Source organism: Crinia signifera, chromosome 5, assembly GCF_055691185.1.
Source record: "Crinia signifera chromosome 5, ASM5569118v1, whole genome shotgun sequence".
Classification (NCBI taxonomy): domain Eukaryota; kingdom Metazoa; phylum Chordata; class Amphibia; order Anura; family Myobatrachidae; genus Crinia; species Crinia signifera.
In genome coordinates this window covers 21,009,272-21,029,087 of record NC_139221.1, presented here as the reverse complement: position 1 = coordinate 21,029,087, position 19,816 = coordinate 21,009,272, and the positions used below count along the sequence as shown (strand labels likewise).

Below are 19,816 nucleotides of genomic sequence, written 5' to 3'. Positions count from 1 at the left end.
CACCCATTGGTTAGTGACCAGAAAACCATCCGTTCTTAAAAATGTGTTGCGCATAGGTGCCGCAGTAGGAGGAGCTGCAGCTCAGGCAGTTGAGGTCTCAGGCAGGGGACCCCCATTTGCACAGGCTGCAATTAGGATTACAGACCCCCACTACACTGCAGCCAACTCCTGTAACTTGGGCAATAGTGCCGACAGCGCCCGATGTAGAACGGAGGTTATTCCATAGAAACAAACAGATTTAGAAACATTTTTAAAATGTTCATTAACAAATCCGAATAAAATAAATAAGAAGTGTAAACAAAGAATGGTCGTGTTTGGATACAGCTTGTATTTATTTTATTCTGATTTGTTAATAAACATTTTAAAAATGTTTCTAAATCTGTTTGTTTATATGGAACATGACTATATCACAACTACAAACAGATATACATTATATACTGCACCTTCAAGAAGAACTTGGAGATGTCAAAGAGGCGCTGGGTGCAGGCTGCGTAGCAGGCGTGGCCTTCCTGGACGCCATGCTTCTGAAGCACTTTACAGACCACCTCCTTCAGCATCTGGGAAAACAATAAGGATACATAAATACAGGATGTGTCCGACCATTGTAATTGTGTGCAGATCACATACCGCTCACCTGCCTCTAGGGTTCCTACTCCGCTGGTTACACGTCATCAGTGATGGACTCTGACCTAGCGGTATTGTTCTAAAGTCTTCCGCTCTGTACATGCGGGATACTGCCAGGCAGCATGTAGGGATGCGCCTGATGCGGGCCCTGATGCATCACAGCGCACACAGCGATAGGAAGGCTGATGGTTTCTGGGGGCTGCAGCCAATGGTTATATACTGCTCACCTGCCTCTGCCTGGTCCAGGCCACGTCACCCGCACACAGATCCCCCACAATCAGCTACCGTACACCTCTCCAGTCACTCCCAGCATCCGTTACATGTGCTTTAGGAGATAACCGTTCTATCTTACAATCAAACATGGCCTCACACACATGGCCCCATCACATGATGGTCACCTCCCCCACACCTTCAGACCTGGGCTCCTCCTCTCCCCATAATATTCACCGAATTCTACCAACTGTTCCATAACTAGTGTCCCCACTGCATGACGTATGTAGTACAGATTCCAGACCCTCCTCTCGGTAACCTCTCAGATGTGACCTACTGTACTGTCCCCATTGATCACCTACCCACCATCACCCCGGCAGATCACCAACTATGTTCTTTATCTTCACCAAACGCCTCTCTCTGACTGTCCCAGAAGTTATGGTGGCACACTTTGCCATCTCTAACACTCTGTTCCCACTCTATGGCCATGGTCTGATCACCTGTAATACATCCTTCACCAGTCTTCTCTTGCACTGTAACGCCACCTCTCACCACCCCGAATATGACAAAATTACATGACCTGTCAACTCCTAAGCCTGGAACTCTAGGATTATGGGGGAGAACTCCGATAGCAGACCTACAGGGGTCACCACTTTCCACCACAGTGGTTCTAACTCCAGCATCTGTATCCTCAAAGTCCTACGGCAGTCAGCTTGGTGCAGATGAAAATTGTAGATTGTGGATGCTTAAATACAAGGGGACCCTATCCTTCAGCTGGCATTTGTACATACAGGGATAACTCTATAAAAGGTTCAGACCCCTTCTGTGGACATACTGAAGGAGCAGAGTCAGTGCACTGACCAGGGGGTGTGCCGGATATTCACCGCCACCCCCCTACAGACGTCTGACACATAGTACTGCTGTGATCACAGCTCAATCTCCGGGAATAAGTCACTACTTCTACATTCAGCCGGGTGACGTTTATGGACTAGGCAAAGAACGACCTAACCCGAATTAGGTCTTTACTCTCCAGCAGCCATATAACTGAAAGGGGCCCGTGCTGTGATAGTACCTTCTTTTGCAGAGTGCCGCACCCTGCCCATTTTTAAAACCTCAAAATGCACCCTGCCCTTTTTGTGTGTGGCACTGTGCGCCCTTACATTGCCCCCAACCGTGCCGACATGCCGCTAGGAATTTTCGGTGTGCCATTATGTGTAATTGGTATTACGGTGTGTGGTATAATGTGTAATTGTCATTACAACAGAACGTGTAATAGACATAGCAGTGCGGTGTGCAATTTTTTTAAATCTTTTTTTGGTACTTATTTCCTAGCAGGGCGCCCACTAAGCAAATTGCTCAGTGGGCTACTCTGCATAGGAAAATCGCATCGCCCATTTTAGTGTCGTGCAATGTGATTTTTTTATGTAATTTATTCACTGCTGTGTTGGCCCCGGGGGATCGCATCGCACCTCACGCAAAATTGCATGCGATTTTATAGGGTGCGAGGCCATGCCATTAGCTATACACTGGGATGAGATACAAAGAGGTTTTAGTGCCCCCACCCCAAAGAGTGGCGAGTGCAGCGAGCCCCGCGAGGGGCGGCAGAACGTGTCCTCCCGACCTTTTCATACCCCCACTATCCACTAAAATTGCCCATGCGATGCGATTTCACAACGTTAGCGTACGTAGGAAATCTGGGCGCCCTGCTAGAAAACAAGTAACATTTTTATTTATTTTTTTTTAAAAGTGCCCTGCCCTAAAAAAAGCCTAGAAGGGAACACTACAGGAGACACAACTCTTGTAGGAAAAGCCTCATATCGCGACAGGCCACCATGAACGGTTACAACATCACATTATAACCTTCCTCAATCCTTCACTCTATTACATTCCCAAACGCTCCGAGAATGATCACATTCTAATCGATCATCGAGAGCAGATCGTACAATGGTCACGTGATCTGTCGGAGCACGCGATCTGCATAATATCCCATCACGATTTGTACCCAGTCGAGGGGATCGTTTACAAATCCTGACTGCAGCAGGCAGGATCTCCAAGACGACCAGCGGGGATATGCATCGAACCAAAAACAGGCCCAATTTACATACAACTCAGTCCAAATTACAGCGAAATTGACGGGATCGAGGCCAAATCCTCCTGGTGTATACCCAGCATTAGTCAATCTGTATTGTTGGGTTAAAGGACATAAAAAGTCGGGCTATGAAATCAGACGTCTGTGTGCTTCTACATTACAGACTACGGACCTGTAAGTCATTTCTGGAAACTGATTCCAAAAGCTGCAATGGAAAGTCAGGGCAAGGCGGAACAATGGGCCCAGTTCATTCTATTCCGTGTACTTCAGCATCGCACGAGACTCAGTATGTTACCTGGACCTGGCACCTATGACCATAGACATTCTTCCCCCCCCCTCCGAGCCGGCAGCTCAGTTTCCCACGATTCGGAAAGAAATGGAAGTATCCGGATTACATGTTCTCTGCTTGAAGTAGAAGCTTAACGTTCTGCCACGTCAGAGCAGAAATACACCTCAACGCGCCCTATATATAGCACGTCTACTGATCATTTAAACGACCGGCCGAGCAACGCGCCCAGCGCTGGGAGCCGCGCGCCTGCCGCCACTTTGATGCAGAACATTAAAGAAAGCTAAATATTGTACACATTCTACAGCCAATTTATTTCTCGAGACTAAATATCAAATCGTTACCATGAAGAGGAACTGTAATGAGACGCTGGCGGCAGCAACTCGTTCAGGGCCGTCTAGCCCATTACCGGAAATAAACATCACAGGCCGGGTTATGCTGGCAGTCCCTGCGGCTCGAGATCGTCTGGGGGGATACAGCCTCAATTAGTCGCTGTAAAATAGAAAGCGGTCCGTGCACCAGCCGCGAATGCTCGCACCCGTCCGTCTGCTACGTATCCTCAGCATCGTTATCTCAAAGTAAAAACAATAACTACGCTGTTATTATATAGATCCTGTACCACAACAGGCCAACGCTGCTCCTCACCTCTATGGGGAGAGTTCAAGTGTTGTGGGCACTGGAGGCCACTAGATGGCGCATTGATGGAGAAGTTCAAGTGTTCGTTCGCTGACATTACTATGATGATGTTTTGTCTATATAGAATTACCACTATCTTCTTAGCACAATCCCCACCTCCCCACGTAATAATGACCACCATGGGGTTTTGAGGACAGGTTCCTGACGATACCACCTTTCAGCTGACCCCTGCGAACCCTTAAGATGAGTACCCGACTTGTTCTACATTTGGTATTTTAACACTGTTTAATAAAGTCAAACTATTTTATCTTAGTTGTGACCGAAGAATCCTTCATGTTCAAAATATTTGGATATAACAAGAAATTTGGGATACGCCTGACTTACTCCAACACTTGTGAGTTGTTTGAGAAGGGGAGAATTCCACGTATATATTGTTATCCTATATTATTTATAACAATAAGGGATAATTTCCAAATGAATGTATAAAATTGGAATTGAATTATCAGTATTACACAAAGTATCCCCATAAATCTTCTTTCCACATATACGACTCCTAAAAATACAACCGAGGAACACCGTGGAAAGATATCAAAACCAGGGGAGTACCACCATTCACATTTCAGCGCTCATTATCTAAGTCACAGTTACCTTCTTCCACATTTCTATTCAAAGGGGGTTGTGTTACCCTTTTCACTGTCACTTTAATCACGAGCAGCTCAAAGCGCAATCCACACCTTTTCACCCTTTTTTTCTTCCATACTGCACTGAGGTTTAGGTACCGCAGGCCCCATCGGTCAGCGTAACGCTAGCAATGTTGTTTTGCCGCTCCTTATAGTATTTTAGTGGTGCAAATAGGTTTAATATTTTTTTTTAAACGAACAAAAAGACCGTTTCCAGGCCAAAGCCACCACAGCACTGGTGCGGTCAATAGCTGTGGTGTAACTAGGCCTCACCGTTATTAGAACGCCTGTACTGTACAAAGTGGAAGCGCTCAGCATCGCGATGGACGGGATGCCGGCAGTCACAATAACGCCAGAACACCAACGCCATCGACTAGGGACTGATGTTATTGACAGATACGTGCTCTGTGGAACAAGGCGGCAGCAGCAGGGGTCCTGTAGGAGGACAGAGGGACATATTACCCGGTTGTGCTTCTGGGATCTAGACTCCTGTTCTGGCTTCACGCTCTGCTTGGACTGTGCAGGTTGGCTACTGAGAGATGCCACCCGAGATCCGGATGCTGGCCTGGCAGATGCCGGGATTGGTGCTGCTCTATCGGAGTGGTGCCGGGTCACTCTTGATGACGGCGGGTGAGAACCACTGCTTTCACTGGCGAAGGATGCCAAGGAATCCGAGCTTTCGGACTTCGCCATCCTGGAGTCAAACATAAAAAAAATGTAAGTAAAATTTTACACCCAACACTCACGCACCTCCCCCCCCCCAATAAAATATCTAGAACTAGGTGATTCATTGCACCCTCCGTGCGCTCTTCACACCGTCGTAAGGGGCTACGCCCGCACCCCCCACCCCCGGAGCATGGGGTCTGGCCGCACCCCCCCTGGAGCAGCGGGTCTGGCCACCCCCCCGGAGCAGCGGGTATGTCTGCAACTCCCCGGAGCAGGCACGGGGGTGTGCGGGTAGACCCGCTAGCGTGGGTGTGTGTGTGGGGTGCAGGCAGACCTGCCACTCACCTGTTGGCTGCTGTGGTGTATAATGGTGGATGGTGGGTGGTGCTGTAGCCCTGGCTGTGGGCGGAGGGAGGTGTTTGCCAAGGGGGTGGGGATGTGTATAACGCTTGTCTATACCTAGGGGGGGCGTGTCCTAACGCAGAATCTATGCGTGTATAACACTGTCAATTACTCTTGTAACCCCGCCAAGCGTTATACACACAGGGGATGAGTGACAGATCTGGCTAAATATATAAGAGATTTTACTGTAGTGTACTCGATTTTGACTTCCTGTTCTCCATTTGTACGTGCAGATACTACACCCTGCTCATGACAGCAGCAGCTCCCCCCCCCCCCCCCCACTAACACAATCACGAGAGAACACGTTTCTCCCCTGTTCCTCTCTGTCCTGATATGAACATCCCAAAGTTCTGATTGGCTGAAGGGTGCTGGAACCCCGCTCACTGGAAAATATCCGAACAAGCACGAGGAGCTGATCTGATTGGTAATATGGCGACATCTATACTTGCACAACACAAAGCAGAACACTCCTGCAGACTGTATTTATCACTGTGAAAACACTACAGGGGGAGCAGCCTGACTCCTGCGCATGCTACATTAATTGGAGGCACCGCTAATACTCCCACCACTGTCACAAGCACAGAGCAGGACATAGAAGACCACTCACAATTGTACACCTCAGGCTGAGTGATCGCCGTAACTGACTAATTCCAGTTTAAATACCTTTTGCTGGCTATGAGCCCATCCAGGTCCCGGGAGCGCCGTTTCAGCCGCAGCGGGTCCGCCCCCTGCAGGGATTCTCCGTCCGGCACGCTGCCCGGCTCGGAGAGGAAAGCGGGAGATGGGAGAGGACTCAGGGCAAAGGGGAGAGGACAGCACTCTCTGGTGCAGGTGGTCTGCGTTTCGTAGCGGATGAGACGGGACTGCAGCTCTGAGAAACCGACATCGCGGTCTAAGGCTTTCCGGTTATCAAGGCAATACCTGGACAGCACAAAGAAGCACACATCCCATGCAGTCCTCATTAAATCCATACAACAATAGGACAATTATAAACGGAACATACAAACAGCATTTAGTACTCACTCTAGTCCATGGTAATGACACTCGGAGGCTTTTCGGAAAGGCAGACCTCTCAGCTTCCGTGGAGTGAGCTGTGGAGTTAACAGGAATGCGTGGTCTCTGGGGGGGTAGAAGGAAGAGACGGACGGAGTCAGAAGACTGATAACTGAACGGTATTTGTGTAGCATCTACCCGACATTACTTATTCAACGCCTCACACCAAGCGCTAGAAGCAGCATGAACTTTGGGGAGCAGAAACCTCCACGGACTTGGATAAGCGGGAGCCTAATGGCCAGTGACAGCTTCATCACACATACTATATGTCTACTCGTGTTCAGACCCCGCGTGTTCCGTTACCTTCACAGTTATCACCCCCCCATCGCCTGCGCTGTCACAGCCGAACTCCCAAAGGACCAATGGAAGTAATGGATGTTCTCGAAAAAGGCAACAGATGAATAGATGCAAAAAGAAAAACGGTAACAGACGGGGGGGGGGGGACCAATATCTGAGTGAAGGGAAATGATATACACGGTCTGCACCAACGCTTGGTTGATAACAGAGAATGCGGCCAGGGGCTCATTGTAATAGTGGATTAAAGATTTGTACTCCGGATCCGGAACCCCCTCCCCCCCCCCCCTTTAAGTTATACCTCTAATTTGTGAACCTCTGTTTATTAAGGGCGATAACCAGGGGTGGTGAATGGATTTATACTTGTGCTTTGTGTAAGAGTATTTCAGATGGACCAAAAAATAAAACAAGGAATATCTACGTTTATTTAGATAATATTGCCATATTTGGGTGCGCAATCCTTCACTCAACAAGTAAGGCCCATAAACACTAGCGGATCCCCACCGGTGCAGATGGTGGCGGCAGTGGGGTGCCAGCATTGGAGCGTGCATACACACTTGCCGATGAAGGCTGTGACCGGGTGGGGGTGGGGCGCCCGTTTAACAAGGACCTCCCTCGTCTGAACATGCAGGACAGGGGAGGTGGTATATTGCGAATAATATAGATTTGACAGCCCTTTCTGAGGGATAATTGTTCACTGTGGGGGCTTGAATATAAAGAATTGCAAAAGGTAAAAAAATAAAAATTCTAAAAGAAAGCAACACTATTTTCAGCAGCACTGAGCAGTATAAATGTAAAATCACGCACAGTAATAATAAAAAAAGCAAAATTAAAAATACAAAAATAAAACCACCTGCGCACTGAGAAACACGTTTAGGTATAAGAGTAAAAACTCCCCTCTAGTATTTGGATTAGCACTTGGACACTGCACAGGTTACATCTGCCCCACCTACAGCGCTGCCTGGTTACTGAAAACCACCGCTGAGCCCTTGCTTTCAGCATTTACACGCGAGCCAGTCTTTCACACTCTGATACAGCACCCTGGCACCTCCGAGCCTGGAAGTTCACACAAAGTTCAGTGTTTAAGTACACAGTACACAGCTCGGAAACTTTCTCACGTCAAATAGAACACGTTTAACCACGTGTGAGAGTCACTCCACGGACGTACGATAAAGACCGAGCCAGAGAGGAAATTCTAAATGAAGACTGAACAACAAAGCAGCTGGTGCTTTCCTTTATCATGACAAATGAACTACATAGGTACAAAGAAGCAACTTTGTCTCCTGAACCAACATTTACTGGAAGGCAGCCAAACAAGTCATCACTAGAAGCCTTATGTACATTGTGCACTAGGGTGGTTACTGGTTCCTCCTGAGTTTATAGACCAGTTTCTAGCGCCTTGACAAAGCGGCATCACCCTCTGTGCCCACATGACCCGCCCCATGTAACGCACAAACAAAATTATATCGCCGATACCCTACACCAGTGGTTCCCAAACTTTTTTGAATTACGGCACCCTAGAGCATCAAAATATTTTCAAGGCACCCCTAGGCCAAATGCTTCTTATCGAGAAATTCTGAAAAAAAAAGGATTTGTCCACATATATTATGATTGGCAGCCACCAGCACTGGTTTAGCCTGGTACACTGGCCACAAATAATATGAATTGATCTTGGTCCACCAACCCAAGGCACCCCTGCAAGTGTCCTGAGGCACCCCAGGGTGCCTAGGCACACAGTTTAGGAACCACTGCCATACACAAAGCTGCAGTCTCCTTGCTCTCCTTTCAGGATTTCCTTTCTCTAACAACAGGGACAGATGCAAGACACTGCAAACGCTGCACTGAAAGCTACTGTAAAGTAACCTGTTCACTAACAAAAACAATACCATTTCTTGTTTGAAAGTTCATAGACACCAAGGTAATAAGGAAAGGTGGGGGGGAGACAGGGAGTGACGAGAAGGAATGTGCTCGTGTGCTACAATCTGTCTCCTGTTTTTCTTTTGCAACACCGCGATCAAACTCAGAGATACGATCTACCCCAAGATACATAAAAAGTTTCAGACACCATCATCTGTACTTTTTCAAGCGTCCTATAGTGAACTTAGAAGGTACGACGGTGACACCTGCTGGCTATACTGAACAAGTGCAGGGTACTAGCTTTGAAGATCGCGTTGACTGTAAAATGTTCAAGCATCTTTCATTACGCATTCCTCCGTTATAGGAAATGACTGGAACCCGGGGGTGGTCCATACAACTCAAGCTCTATAAACCAGCTGCGGTTACAATTCTCTCCCATATACAAAAGCAACCAGACTTCTGCTCTACCCCTGTACCAGCCAGATCAGGACAAAGTCGCCCAATCAGGAATGCAGGATGGTAGAACGTAAAGACATTTTATACATGAAAACCACAGGATGAACAAATTGCATTGCTTGGTACTTTCCAGCCTATGTGCAACTGGCCTTCTTAACGCTTCCAAGGTGCGGGCTGCTAATGAGAAGCAACCAGAAGAGACTTATTACAGAATGCTACATATATAACAGATGGACAATTCTCCTGATTTTCAGTGGCTGCCTCCGATTTTGTCACACTCCGTCTAACTTTGGGGGTCCGGTTTGATTTCCATATTCCGTAATCTTATTTTCCTTCCGAGCTTCTCCCCCCCCACACTAATAAACGTAGAAGTGTTCCACAGTTATAATGTATACTGCACACTAACAATCGCTTACGGGATCCTTCCACAGCAATAACTGCGTTGCTTCTCTTAATGTATCAGTGATCAGAAACAGACAGGTGCCCATTATATGTCAGGACACAATCGTAGATTGGAGCGGAACAGGAAAGACATCATTTGGTCAACATGTTACTTGGGGTAGGGGAATAATGTAAATAACTACAGTGCATGCGCACACCTATATGTACATATACAGGAGAATCGGATTACAAATAACCTGGTAAGGGCAAAAGGAAAGTGCACCGTGGTTAAATACGGACGACTCAAGCCCCAAACACAGCACACACACCCCCCCCCCCAAAGGAGTTCCAGAATGTTACTGCTCTAATGGTGAAGAATCCTTTCCTTAATTCAGTACGGAATTTATTTTCCTCGAGCCTCAGTACATGCCCGCGTGTCCTAAGTATAGGCCTGGTAGTGACCAATCATCTCCCAGTTCCATACGATTCCCAATCCTGTATCTGAACATACTAATCATATCAACCTCCGTTTCTCCAGTGACAACCTATTTTGGTATTCTAGTGATTCGAGACCTTTTACTAGCTTAGTCGCCCTTCTCTGTACCCGTTCCAATTCATTTGTGAAGAAATCCCTAATTTTTGCTTCGTTTGTGCGCTGATTGTTAAGGATCTGTGCTCCGGAGCATCGTGAACAACCCGACCCCCATAGTCTGTGCAGCAACCTCATCGTCAACAAGGCAAGCTATCAGCGGGAGCTGGGTGACATCACTGTGCTAGTATTCAGTGTGCATGCGCTAAACCGGTCACCCGTGGGCGTGGCAGATATCGGAGGTGCGGACAATCAGTTACTTTATACAAGGCTTCAGAGAACTAATTAGCTCCTTCTAACTTTGTTCACGTTACCTGGTCTTCTTGTGCCCGACACTGAATGGGACACAAATATGCACACAAAAACATAAACCATGATCAGTTAAAAAATAACTACATAAAAATATACAACTGCACTATAGATTGTGTCCATACATTTCCAGCTGCACATATTTGCCAGTTCAGTGCAAAAATATATAGGATGCAGTAAAATCAGGGTTAGCGCTTGCTGAGTGAAGGTGCACAGTCTGATGGACCCCCGTATTTTGCCAGGAGAAGCCACAAGGCTGGGGATCTGCAGGTAACGGACATCTTACTGCCCCACGCAGGTGAATGCAGGCATGCTACAGAAACCGCTGATATCAGGCAAGCCAAGGTCAAGGGTGCAGGAGGTACCAGCTGAGGTCGGGGGTCATAGTATGAGGTGCAGATTGAGGATACAGGCCAGGTTTAGTATACTGGATCCACTCAGATAAGAACATCAGTAAAACGGGAACTCTAGAAGAAGAGGAGATACTCCGGCACAAATGTAATGCGCAGGACTGTTTGATTGGGGCACCAAGTTGACATTACAGGTCAACTAAACAGACTTAAGGAAACGGCAGTTACATATGTTGCCCACCAGAGGGTGCTACAAACAGTACAGTCAATAGGTGTAATAACAGCTTCATGTCATTAAAGTCTCCACCAATCAAATGATTTAGTTTTTTTTAAATAATTCTACAAATCCCCAGCACCTGTGAAGTCACCTAGCGGGAACAGGACAATGTACATCAGCTATTATCTCACCCCCGAGGGCTGCGGATTAGGCTTGGAGGCCGAGCGCTGCTATATCTCCCCCAGTCACACACAGAAATGTAATATCAAGACCTTTACCCTCTGTAAACTTGCAAAGGTTGGAGCTCCCCAATGGCCGCCCCTTGCGGAGTGAAGTACTTCAGCAGCTCCTTCGCGTCCAGCGTCAGTCCTTCTTTCCGGGGTTCCTTCCGGCCCAGTAGCTGATCTGCAGAGCTGGAGAGTATGGACGCCCTGCAAAAGTACCAGAGGGGTCACTACCAGCCGGCCACATAGTACTGCTAGAGGCATATAAGTACCAGAGGGGTCACTACCAGCCGGTTACACAGTACCGCTAGAAGTATATAAGTACCAGAGGGGTCACTACCAGCCGGCCACATAGTACCGCTAGAGGCATATAAGTACCAGAGGGGTCACTACCAGCCGGCCACATAGTACTGCTAGAGGCATATAAGTACCAGAGGGGTCACTACCAGCCGGCCACATAGTACTGCTAGAGGCATATAAGTACCAGAGGGGTCACTACCAGCCGGCCACATAGTACCGCTAGAGGCATATAAGTACCAGAGGGGTCACTACCAGCCGGCCACACTGTACCGCTAGAAGCATTTAAATACCAGAGGGGTCACTACCAGCCGGCCACACAGTACCGCTAGAAGCATATAAGTACCAGAGGGGTCACTACCAGCCGGCCACACAGTACCGCTAGAAGCATATAAGTACCAGAGGGGTCACTACCAGCCGGCCACACAGTACCGCTAGAGGCATATAAGTACCAGAGGGGTCACTACCAGCCAGCCACATAGTACCGCTAGAGGCATATAAGTACCAGAGGGGTCACTACCAGCCGGCCACATAGTACTGCTAGAGGCATATAAGTACCAGAGGGGTCACTACCAGCCGGCCACACAGTACCGCTAGAGGCATATAAGTACCAGAGGGGTCACTACCAGCCGGCCACATAGTACTGCTAGAAGCATATAAGTACCAGAGGGGTCACTACCAGCCGGCCACATAGTACTGCTAGAAGCATATAAGTACCAGAGGGGTCACTACCAGCCGGCCACATAGTACTGCTAGAGGCATATAAGTACCAGAGGGGTCACTACCAGCCGGCCACATAGTACTGCTAGAGGCATATAAGTACCAGAGGGGTCACTACCAGCCGGCCACATAGTACTGCTAGAGGCATATAAGTACCAGAGGGGTCACTACCAGCCAGCCACATAGTACTGCTAGAGGCATATAAGTACCAGAGGGGTCACTACCAGCCGGCCACATAGTACTGCTAGAAGCATATAAGTACCAGAGGGGTCACTACCAGCCGGCCACACAGTACCGCTAGAAGCATATAAGTACCAGAGGGGTCACTACCAGCCGGCCACATAGTACCGCTAGAGGCATATAAGTACCAGAGGGGTCACTACCAGCCGGCCACATAGTACTGCTAGAGGCATATAAGTACCAGAGGGGTCACTACCAGCCGGCCACATAGTACTGCTAGAGGCATATAAGTACCAGAGGGGTCACTACCAGCCGGCCACATAGTACTGCTAGAAGCATATAAGTACCAGAGGGGTCACTACCAGCCGGCCACATAGTACTGCTAGAAGCATATAAGTACCAGAGGGGTCACTACCAGCCGGCCACATAGTACCGCTAGAAGCATATAAGTACCAGAGGGGTCACTACCAGCCAGCCACATAGTACTGCTAGAAGCATATAAGTACCAGAGGGGTCACTACCAGCCGGCCACATAGTACTGCTAGAAGCATATAAGTACCAGAGGGGTCACTACCAGCCGGCCACATAGTACTGCTAGAAGCATATAAGTACCAGAGGGGTACACTAATGATGTGTTCACGTGCTCTGGTCCCGGCAAGGACACAAAAAAAAAAAACCTGAAGAAAAAAAAACCCAAACACCCCAATTGTGGGCACTACAAGGGGACCACGTAAATATGGAAAAAATCCCTTATCCAAAATGCTGGTGGTCCCGAGCATTTCGGATAAGGGATACTCAACCTGTACCAAGAGATGAGCGGCGGCCGGCTAGGATGTGGGAGTTCGCTTATCGGCAGGCCGTACACACTGGGCAACTCCAATGGCAAAACGGAGCGGCTTTCAGCTCAAAATCACCCAGCGTGTATGGGCCTTAAGCCTAGTACCCTCATCTTATGGCTCAGGCTGTAATGTGAAACAGTATCAAACACTTACACAAGACCCGAATATACAGCATCATGCCCATTGCACAACAAAGATCCAGGGGCAGATCAGACGAGCCGCCTAAAGCGGAGAAGTGGGCATGTTGCCCAGCAACCAGTTTCTACCCATTTAGAATGTATTTAATACAACTCCCAACTAGGAAGCTGATTGGTTGCTTTTGAAACTTCCTATTCAAAAAGTAATATTAGCTCAATGGGATGGGTTCTATTAGGGCCGGATGAACGAAGCTTGAAAAGTGATAGGAACGGAGAGTGATAAACCACAAACCAATCAGCTCTTAACTGTCATTTTTCAAACCCAGCCTGTGACATGGCAGTTAGGAGCAGATTGGTTGGTGGTTTATCGCTCTCTATTTTATCACTTTTCAAGCTTAGTACATCGGGCCCCCCAAGTATTTTCTGCAATAGAGAATTCACAATCAATTCAGATAAATGATGTGAAGTAATTCGCACCATGGGAAAGCCGTACCTGATCCTCTGCTTGATCTTTTCAAAGTTTTCCAGATTCTGGAGAACATTTCGCTCCGGCCATTCTGATGCATTTAACGCTGCCGCTCTAGGTTCTAACAGGACAGTGACAAGAAGAAAATATTGTCCACATACATAATATCAGAGTCACAGAGCAGAACCAGGGGAAAAAAAAGAAACCACTAGTAACTTCACCACCATTACTGTAATGCGCTAATGCACTCGCAGATCCATGAGGACGGAAGATTTGTGACGTGATGAGGTCAAATTGTAAATCATGGCAATGTCACCACCACAATGATGACAGTTCTGTCGACAGACAGTGTGTAGTCATTCTGCAGGTGGGAGGGATAGTGGTAGACTGCATGGGGAGGTTAGGGGTAGGTAGATATACTCCCCAGAACGCCGGAGATCCAGTCAACAGCAACATTATGACCATGTTAACACTTATGTTGACATATACCACAACCGTTAGTTACAATACAGTGCTACATTACTGTGAGATGTTCCCCTCGCGCTCCAGTCTGACACTGCCCCAGCGCAATCATTTGCTGTGTAACCATAAACCCAGGTGTAAAATAATAAATATGCGCTATTAGGGGCAATTTAAATATTTTGGGGGGCACCCGTCAGAGCAATTCAATCGTCAATTGGATACACATTAAGCACCGGGCTTAGCCGTGAAAATCGCCTAAACCCTGCAATGCAAAAAGTTACATTTGGCACAAAAACGCACATTTAAAAAGGAAGCTGCGAGGTGAGATATAGGTGCTGGCGGTGACTGCACCTAAACAGCAGAACACATTGTGACGAGCATCTAAAAACAAAAATTCAATTGCCCCTTAGACTAATAAAAAAAAAAAAAACAACTAACACACATTGGACTTTCCGGACACAATACGGCGACAGACACCTTGCATAAGGCACCACTATACTTGGTAGCATGCCATGGTCAGAAGCAGACACTTGCCTGTACGAGAATCACCGGTCGGGTTTGGCGCAGGGTTCTGGTGAGAGACGGCGCTGGTTACGCTGCTCTCGCACATACCAAACACACTCTCCCGGGTAAGCTTTAGCAAAGTCTTTAAGGAGCCAACGTTCACGGGAATGAGCTGCTGAGCCGCTTCTAGTCTTTCTGAAAAGAAAGCGGAGTATAAGAGAGTGCCATATTTTTTTTTAATGTACTTTAAACTTTACGTCCAATTCAGCGCTTACGGAGAAACTCTTTCATGACCAGAGCCTCGGATCGGGCAACACGCTTCTCTCTCTTCAGAATTTCGTCACCGCAGAAGTGGGGGAGACCAGTCTCTGCGCTTATAGCTAGGAAAGAGGAACAATTAGTACGTGTTCCCCATCGGCTTTATTAAAAAAAATTATATTACAAAAAGTACACTATAGGAAATAAGCAAAGTAGTATTAGAACAAGAGGAAGCTGGCATTATAACTGAAGGGTAGTGGGTTAGAGACATAAGTACGGCAGCCTTGGGAACAGTATGCAACCACCCACAGCATTCCTGGATGTAATCTGCAAACAGCATCGGCAAATATCTGCTGCCAGTCACACTAGTCAGCAGCAGATAATGAGTGTTCTATAGGATGTAACAAACCAAGTATACAGTATTGGAAATCCACTGCACAGATTATCCAAAGGGTACTGGGTCTGATTCAGGGACATGTCAAATTTGGGGGCGGCCTCTGTTTCTGAAAACGGCGCACTGCCACTGTTGAGAAAGGAGGAAACCTGGATCTCCAGAGAATGGAGATTCCGCCACCAAACGCCCAGCTCCTGTCACTTAACTCGCGACCGGCCGTCGCTGGCTTTGTTTACACAGGCACGCTGCGGACATGCGCACTCATCCGATAATCAGCAGAGAATGCAAATTCGTAGCCCTGCGATCTGGGCTGAATCAGTCCCAATCAGGTCTAGCCTGCTCTTATATAGGAGACAAAACAAGAGTGTTGCAAACAATCGCTACTCATGGGACCGCTTCAGTATAATTTAGAATGTCAGAATTCATCAGGTGGACAGTGAGCATGTTGACAGTGATGACGTGTTCACGTGATAACAATGTCGACAGTCGCTGGAGCGGTGATGCGTCTGTTCCGGTACCTAACCCTACAGCTGCTGTCTTCGTCGCAGTTTTGAGTCATTAGCTACAACGTGTCCATATTCAATGTCAGCATTTTACACTTACAGGCCGACTGCATCTCCATAGGACACCTACAAGGACAATGGCCAAACCGGTAAATGGAGCATGGAAACGGAGGCATCAGACCGCCGCTTACTTGTCTTATCGGCTTCAGGCTTGTCTCGCAGCCGCCGGTGCAGTAAGATAAGTGACGCTGCGCCGTTGATCTGGCTGGCGGAATGAAGCATTGTCGCCTTGCATACTCCCCGGCCTTTGCCTTGAATCAGGAAATAGTAGCTGCAGTATTCTCCCTTCAGCTCAATCCCGGGAGCTAGAAATGACAGAAACAATGACTAAGACCCAACGCTACCAGACCGCTCGTCCTGTGATCTTACTGCTCACAACAGAATAATTACAGAGCTGGAGAGCCGCTATAAAGGGAACAGCTGGTAGAGTTTGCTGTGATCATCTCCCCCATCCGCTTTCATTACGTCTTCTGCCTTGTGAGGAAGCAACAGGTCGCAGTGCGGCTAATTAGACGCCGCACATCAGACACTTCATGGGCATAAATTAGGCTTTGTGCATAGACAAAGCTTGCAGTTAAAGCAGAGCGAGGAACAAAAGTACTGATTATATTTTAGGTGTCGCATACAGCTGCAGTCACAGAGAACTTACACAACGTACAAGCAGATATTGTCACCTTGGATGTCTTTGGGCTTCCGGGACATGTATTCTCTCCATTTCCTGGTACTGCGCTGGGGCGCGGGAGGCAGAGGTAGACTGCAGACGTTACAGGATAGCAGGAATATAGCACCGGCCTGGAGGAAAGGAAATATCCTTCATACTTATGTTCTAGAACGCACATTAAAGCGCCTTATTCAGAGGTGTACGCAGATAGCGTGTGAAATTAAGACCCCCACTGAAATCTACGCAAACCTCAGAGGCGGAGTATAAAGATGCAGCGTTGCTCGCAGGTCAGTCAGTTATCGGATCGGTGGGTGACCCTACGGCCACGGGAATGAAGAGCGGTCACCATGCTTTCTGCATACAGGGTTGCAGGCAGAGACATGCCCCAAAAGAGGTCACATGAGTTTCCCGTTACCGCCTTTCAATCAAACTCTCTCTGCAACCGTCGTCCATTGCAGCACACGCGCAGCCAGACGATAAATCGCTCAACTGAGAAGACATTGGGTTTTCGTACAACGATGAACCAGACCCAAAGCACACAAACTATTTTTTAATTATTGTGGGGTTTATTTGTTTTTTCGCACATGAATCAATTTCTCCAACTTTTTATTTTTTTCAAGACATGGGGGGTGGGGGGGGGGGCTGCTACCATGGGAGAGGCCACTACAAGAGCGGTTATGGTATATTAGATCTATAGTGTCTAGGTCTCGTCATATGGTCGACAGGGTACAATGGTCAACATTGAAGAGGTCGATAAGGTCCAAAGAGACAGCAAAAGGGTCGACAGGTCAAAGGGTCTACAGGGTCAACATGAGTTTTTCATGTCAACATGAGTTTTTCATGTCGACATGAACACTAAATTCGTGTACCGTGTCCCCTTGCATGATTCGCTGTCCTGGCCATGCTTCGGGCACTATTATATTCTCCCTCCACGCCGTAGTGGACGGTAGGGCATGAAATTCCGCCTGTCGGCACACGTCGGCTCGAAATGTTGTCAAAAAATGCATGTCGACTTTGAGACCCTGTCAACCGATAGTGGTCGACCTTATGACTGTCGACCTAGAGTCAATCTATGATCAGTCCGGATACCTACAAGAGCCGGCTACTTGAAAGTTAATGACCGATCAAAGCGGAACCTTTACCTTCAAAGGGGAAGGAGATACGAAGGCGGCGGTAGTGCTGGGCCCAGCGTGTTATGGGCGTCGCCATGGGAACGCTGAGAATTCCCTCGGGCCAATGCCTGCCGGGGGTGGGCGGTTAATGTCACATGATGTCAGCCGCCCGGCCTATCCTCGTCCTGACAGCCGCAAACATAAGTCTGTCTGAACTGAGATTTATTAAGCTTGGTGAAGTGATTGTCTGGTTTTTATCACCGGCCAATCAGCTCCTACCTGTTATTTTTCAAACCAAGCCTGTAACTTCACAGGTAGGAGCTGATTGGCCGGTGATAAAAACCCAGACACTTTATCACTTCACTGTGCTTAATAAATATGGCCCTGACTTCTATTTGTGAAGGCATGGGAAATCATTCGATGGTCGGAGAATAAATATCTCCTGCAGCAGCAGCATGCAAGGGGGAGGAGTCTTCGAAGCACATTCCCTTGCATGGTTACCAGGGGAAACTGCGTGGGGGGGCATTCGTGCAGGCAGCGTTACATGGCTTGATAAGCAGCGAATTATGGCTGCTTAGCGAGTCAAATTAGAATCCCCCCCTTTATCTGTTAAATTGCGCCTTCATTGCAAAACTGAGTGAATAGGGCGCACAAGCAGCTTCTACTGACACGCGTGATATGCAGCATGCCTATATTCAGAGTGACTGCCGCTGTATCTACATAAGAAATGCTTAGTTACAGTTTTCACAAAAAGACGGTACTGAGCCAGACTTATGTGGTGGGCTCTGCCCGTAATTACAACGCAGCCTTGACCGTGGCAACGCCTCTGGCGCCGTACCTTGTTATTCAGCGAGCACAGCTGGTCCAGCATCATCTTGGATTTTCCGAGCACAGAGTTTCTCGTTAAACATCTAAAATGCTGATTAAAGAAAATGACCTCATATTGTCCTGCATAATGTACATTCCAGTGATCACTATCCAGATACCGGCAATAAAAATAAGTCAATCTAATCTAATGTTAATAGTGCTCCCCTCACTTCAACACCTTGGGAGGCGGCCATTTTGAAACCTGACCCTGCAGTCAGAAGGGCGGCCAATCACATCAATAGAAGCCAGGCACCTTATTAAAGGCTGCATCCTCCTAAACGTTGGTTCGTCTACAAAATGGCTGCTCCCACTGTGTACGTGGAAGGGGGATGTTAAAATGAAATATAAAAGCAGGTTTATATTGAATCCAAATTATTGGTTCCCGTTTAGCCTAGCGGCTGCTCCTAACATGCCAGTGAAGGGATTTGGGGGGGGGGGGAGCGACGTTAAGGTGCTCGCTAGGCACCGAATATACACTGCCTAGAATGCAGACCTGAATCAGTCCCGCAACATGTTGTATACACTTGAAATATACAAATCCAGAAATATACAAATCCAAAATGAATTCACATCTAAACCCAGAGCAAATAAAACTGACTGGAGACATACATACTTTTCACGAATCGCACATGTAGAGAACCCATATTGGCCATTTCTATGACAAGTTTTGACGGAGTTGACTGAACTTTTGATTGTTCTATCTAATTGTATAGAAGTTGCCGGAAGACTGATCCGGAATGTCTACCCGTTTAACATTGCCCATTAATACATTTTTTTTTTGTATTTTACTCAATTACCAAAGAAAGTCCTGTCTGTTCCCACCCTAGTGTTCATTTTGGCACTGTGCACGATCTGTGCAGCACTATTTCCCTGCCTGGGGTGTGGCTCTCTGCTCAGCACACTCTGGTCTGTATTTCAGTGCCAAGATACAGACCAAGGTGTGCCAGAAGCACCAGAGAAGAGCGTACCCGAGACCGGAAAGGCGTACTGCACTGATACAATGAACGCTAGACCCTACATATAACAAACCCAC

At 47.6% G+C, this 19,816-nt stretch overlaps 1 protein-coding gene across 1 annotated transcript in view; it reads right to left on the bottom strand.

Moving 5' to 3' along the window:
• MTBP (MDM2 binding protein) overlaps positions 1-19,816 on the bottom strand; it is a 37,959-nt gene that overhangs the window by 10,161 nt on the left and 7,982 nt on the right. The window contains 11 exon segments of the mRNA XM_083186749.1: positions 444-557; positions 4,988-5,219; positions 6,257-6,514; positions 6,617-6,712; positions 11,378-11,530; positions 13,990-14,083; positions 14,959-15,123; positions 15,204-15,308; positions 16,275-16,448; positions 16,818-16,935; positions 18,755-18,827. Coding sequence (XP_083042875.1) covers positions 444-557; positions 4,988-5,219; positions 6,257-6,514; positions 6,617-6,712; positions 11,378-11,530; positions 13,990-14,083; positions 14,959-15,123; positions 15,204-15,308; positions 16,275-16,448; positions 16,818-16,935; positions 18,755-18,827 — 1,582 coding nt within the window.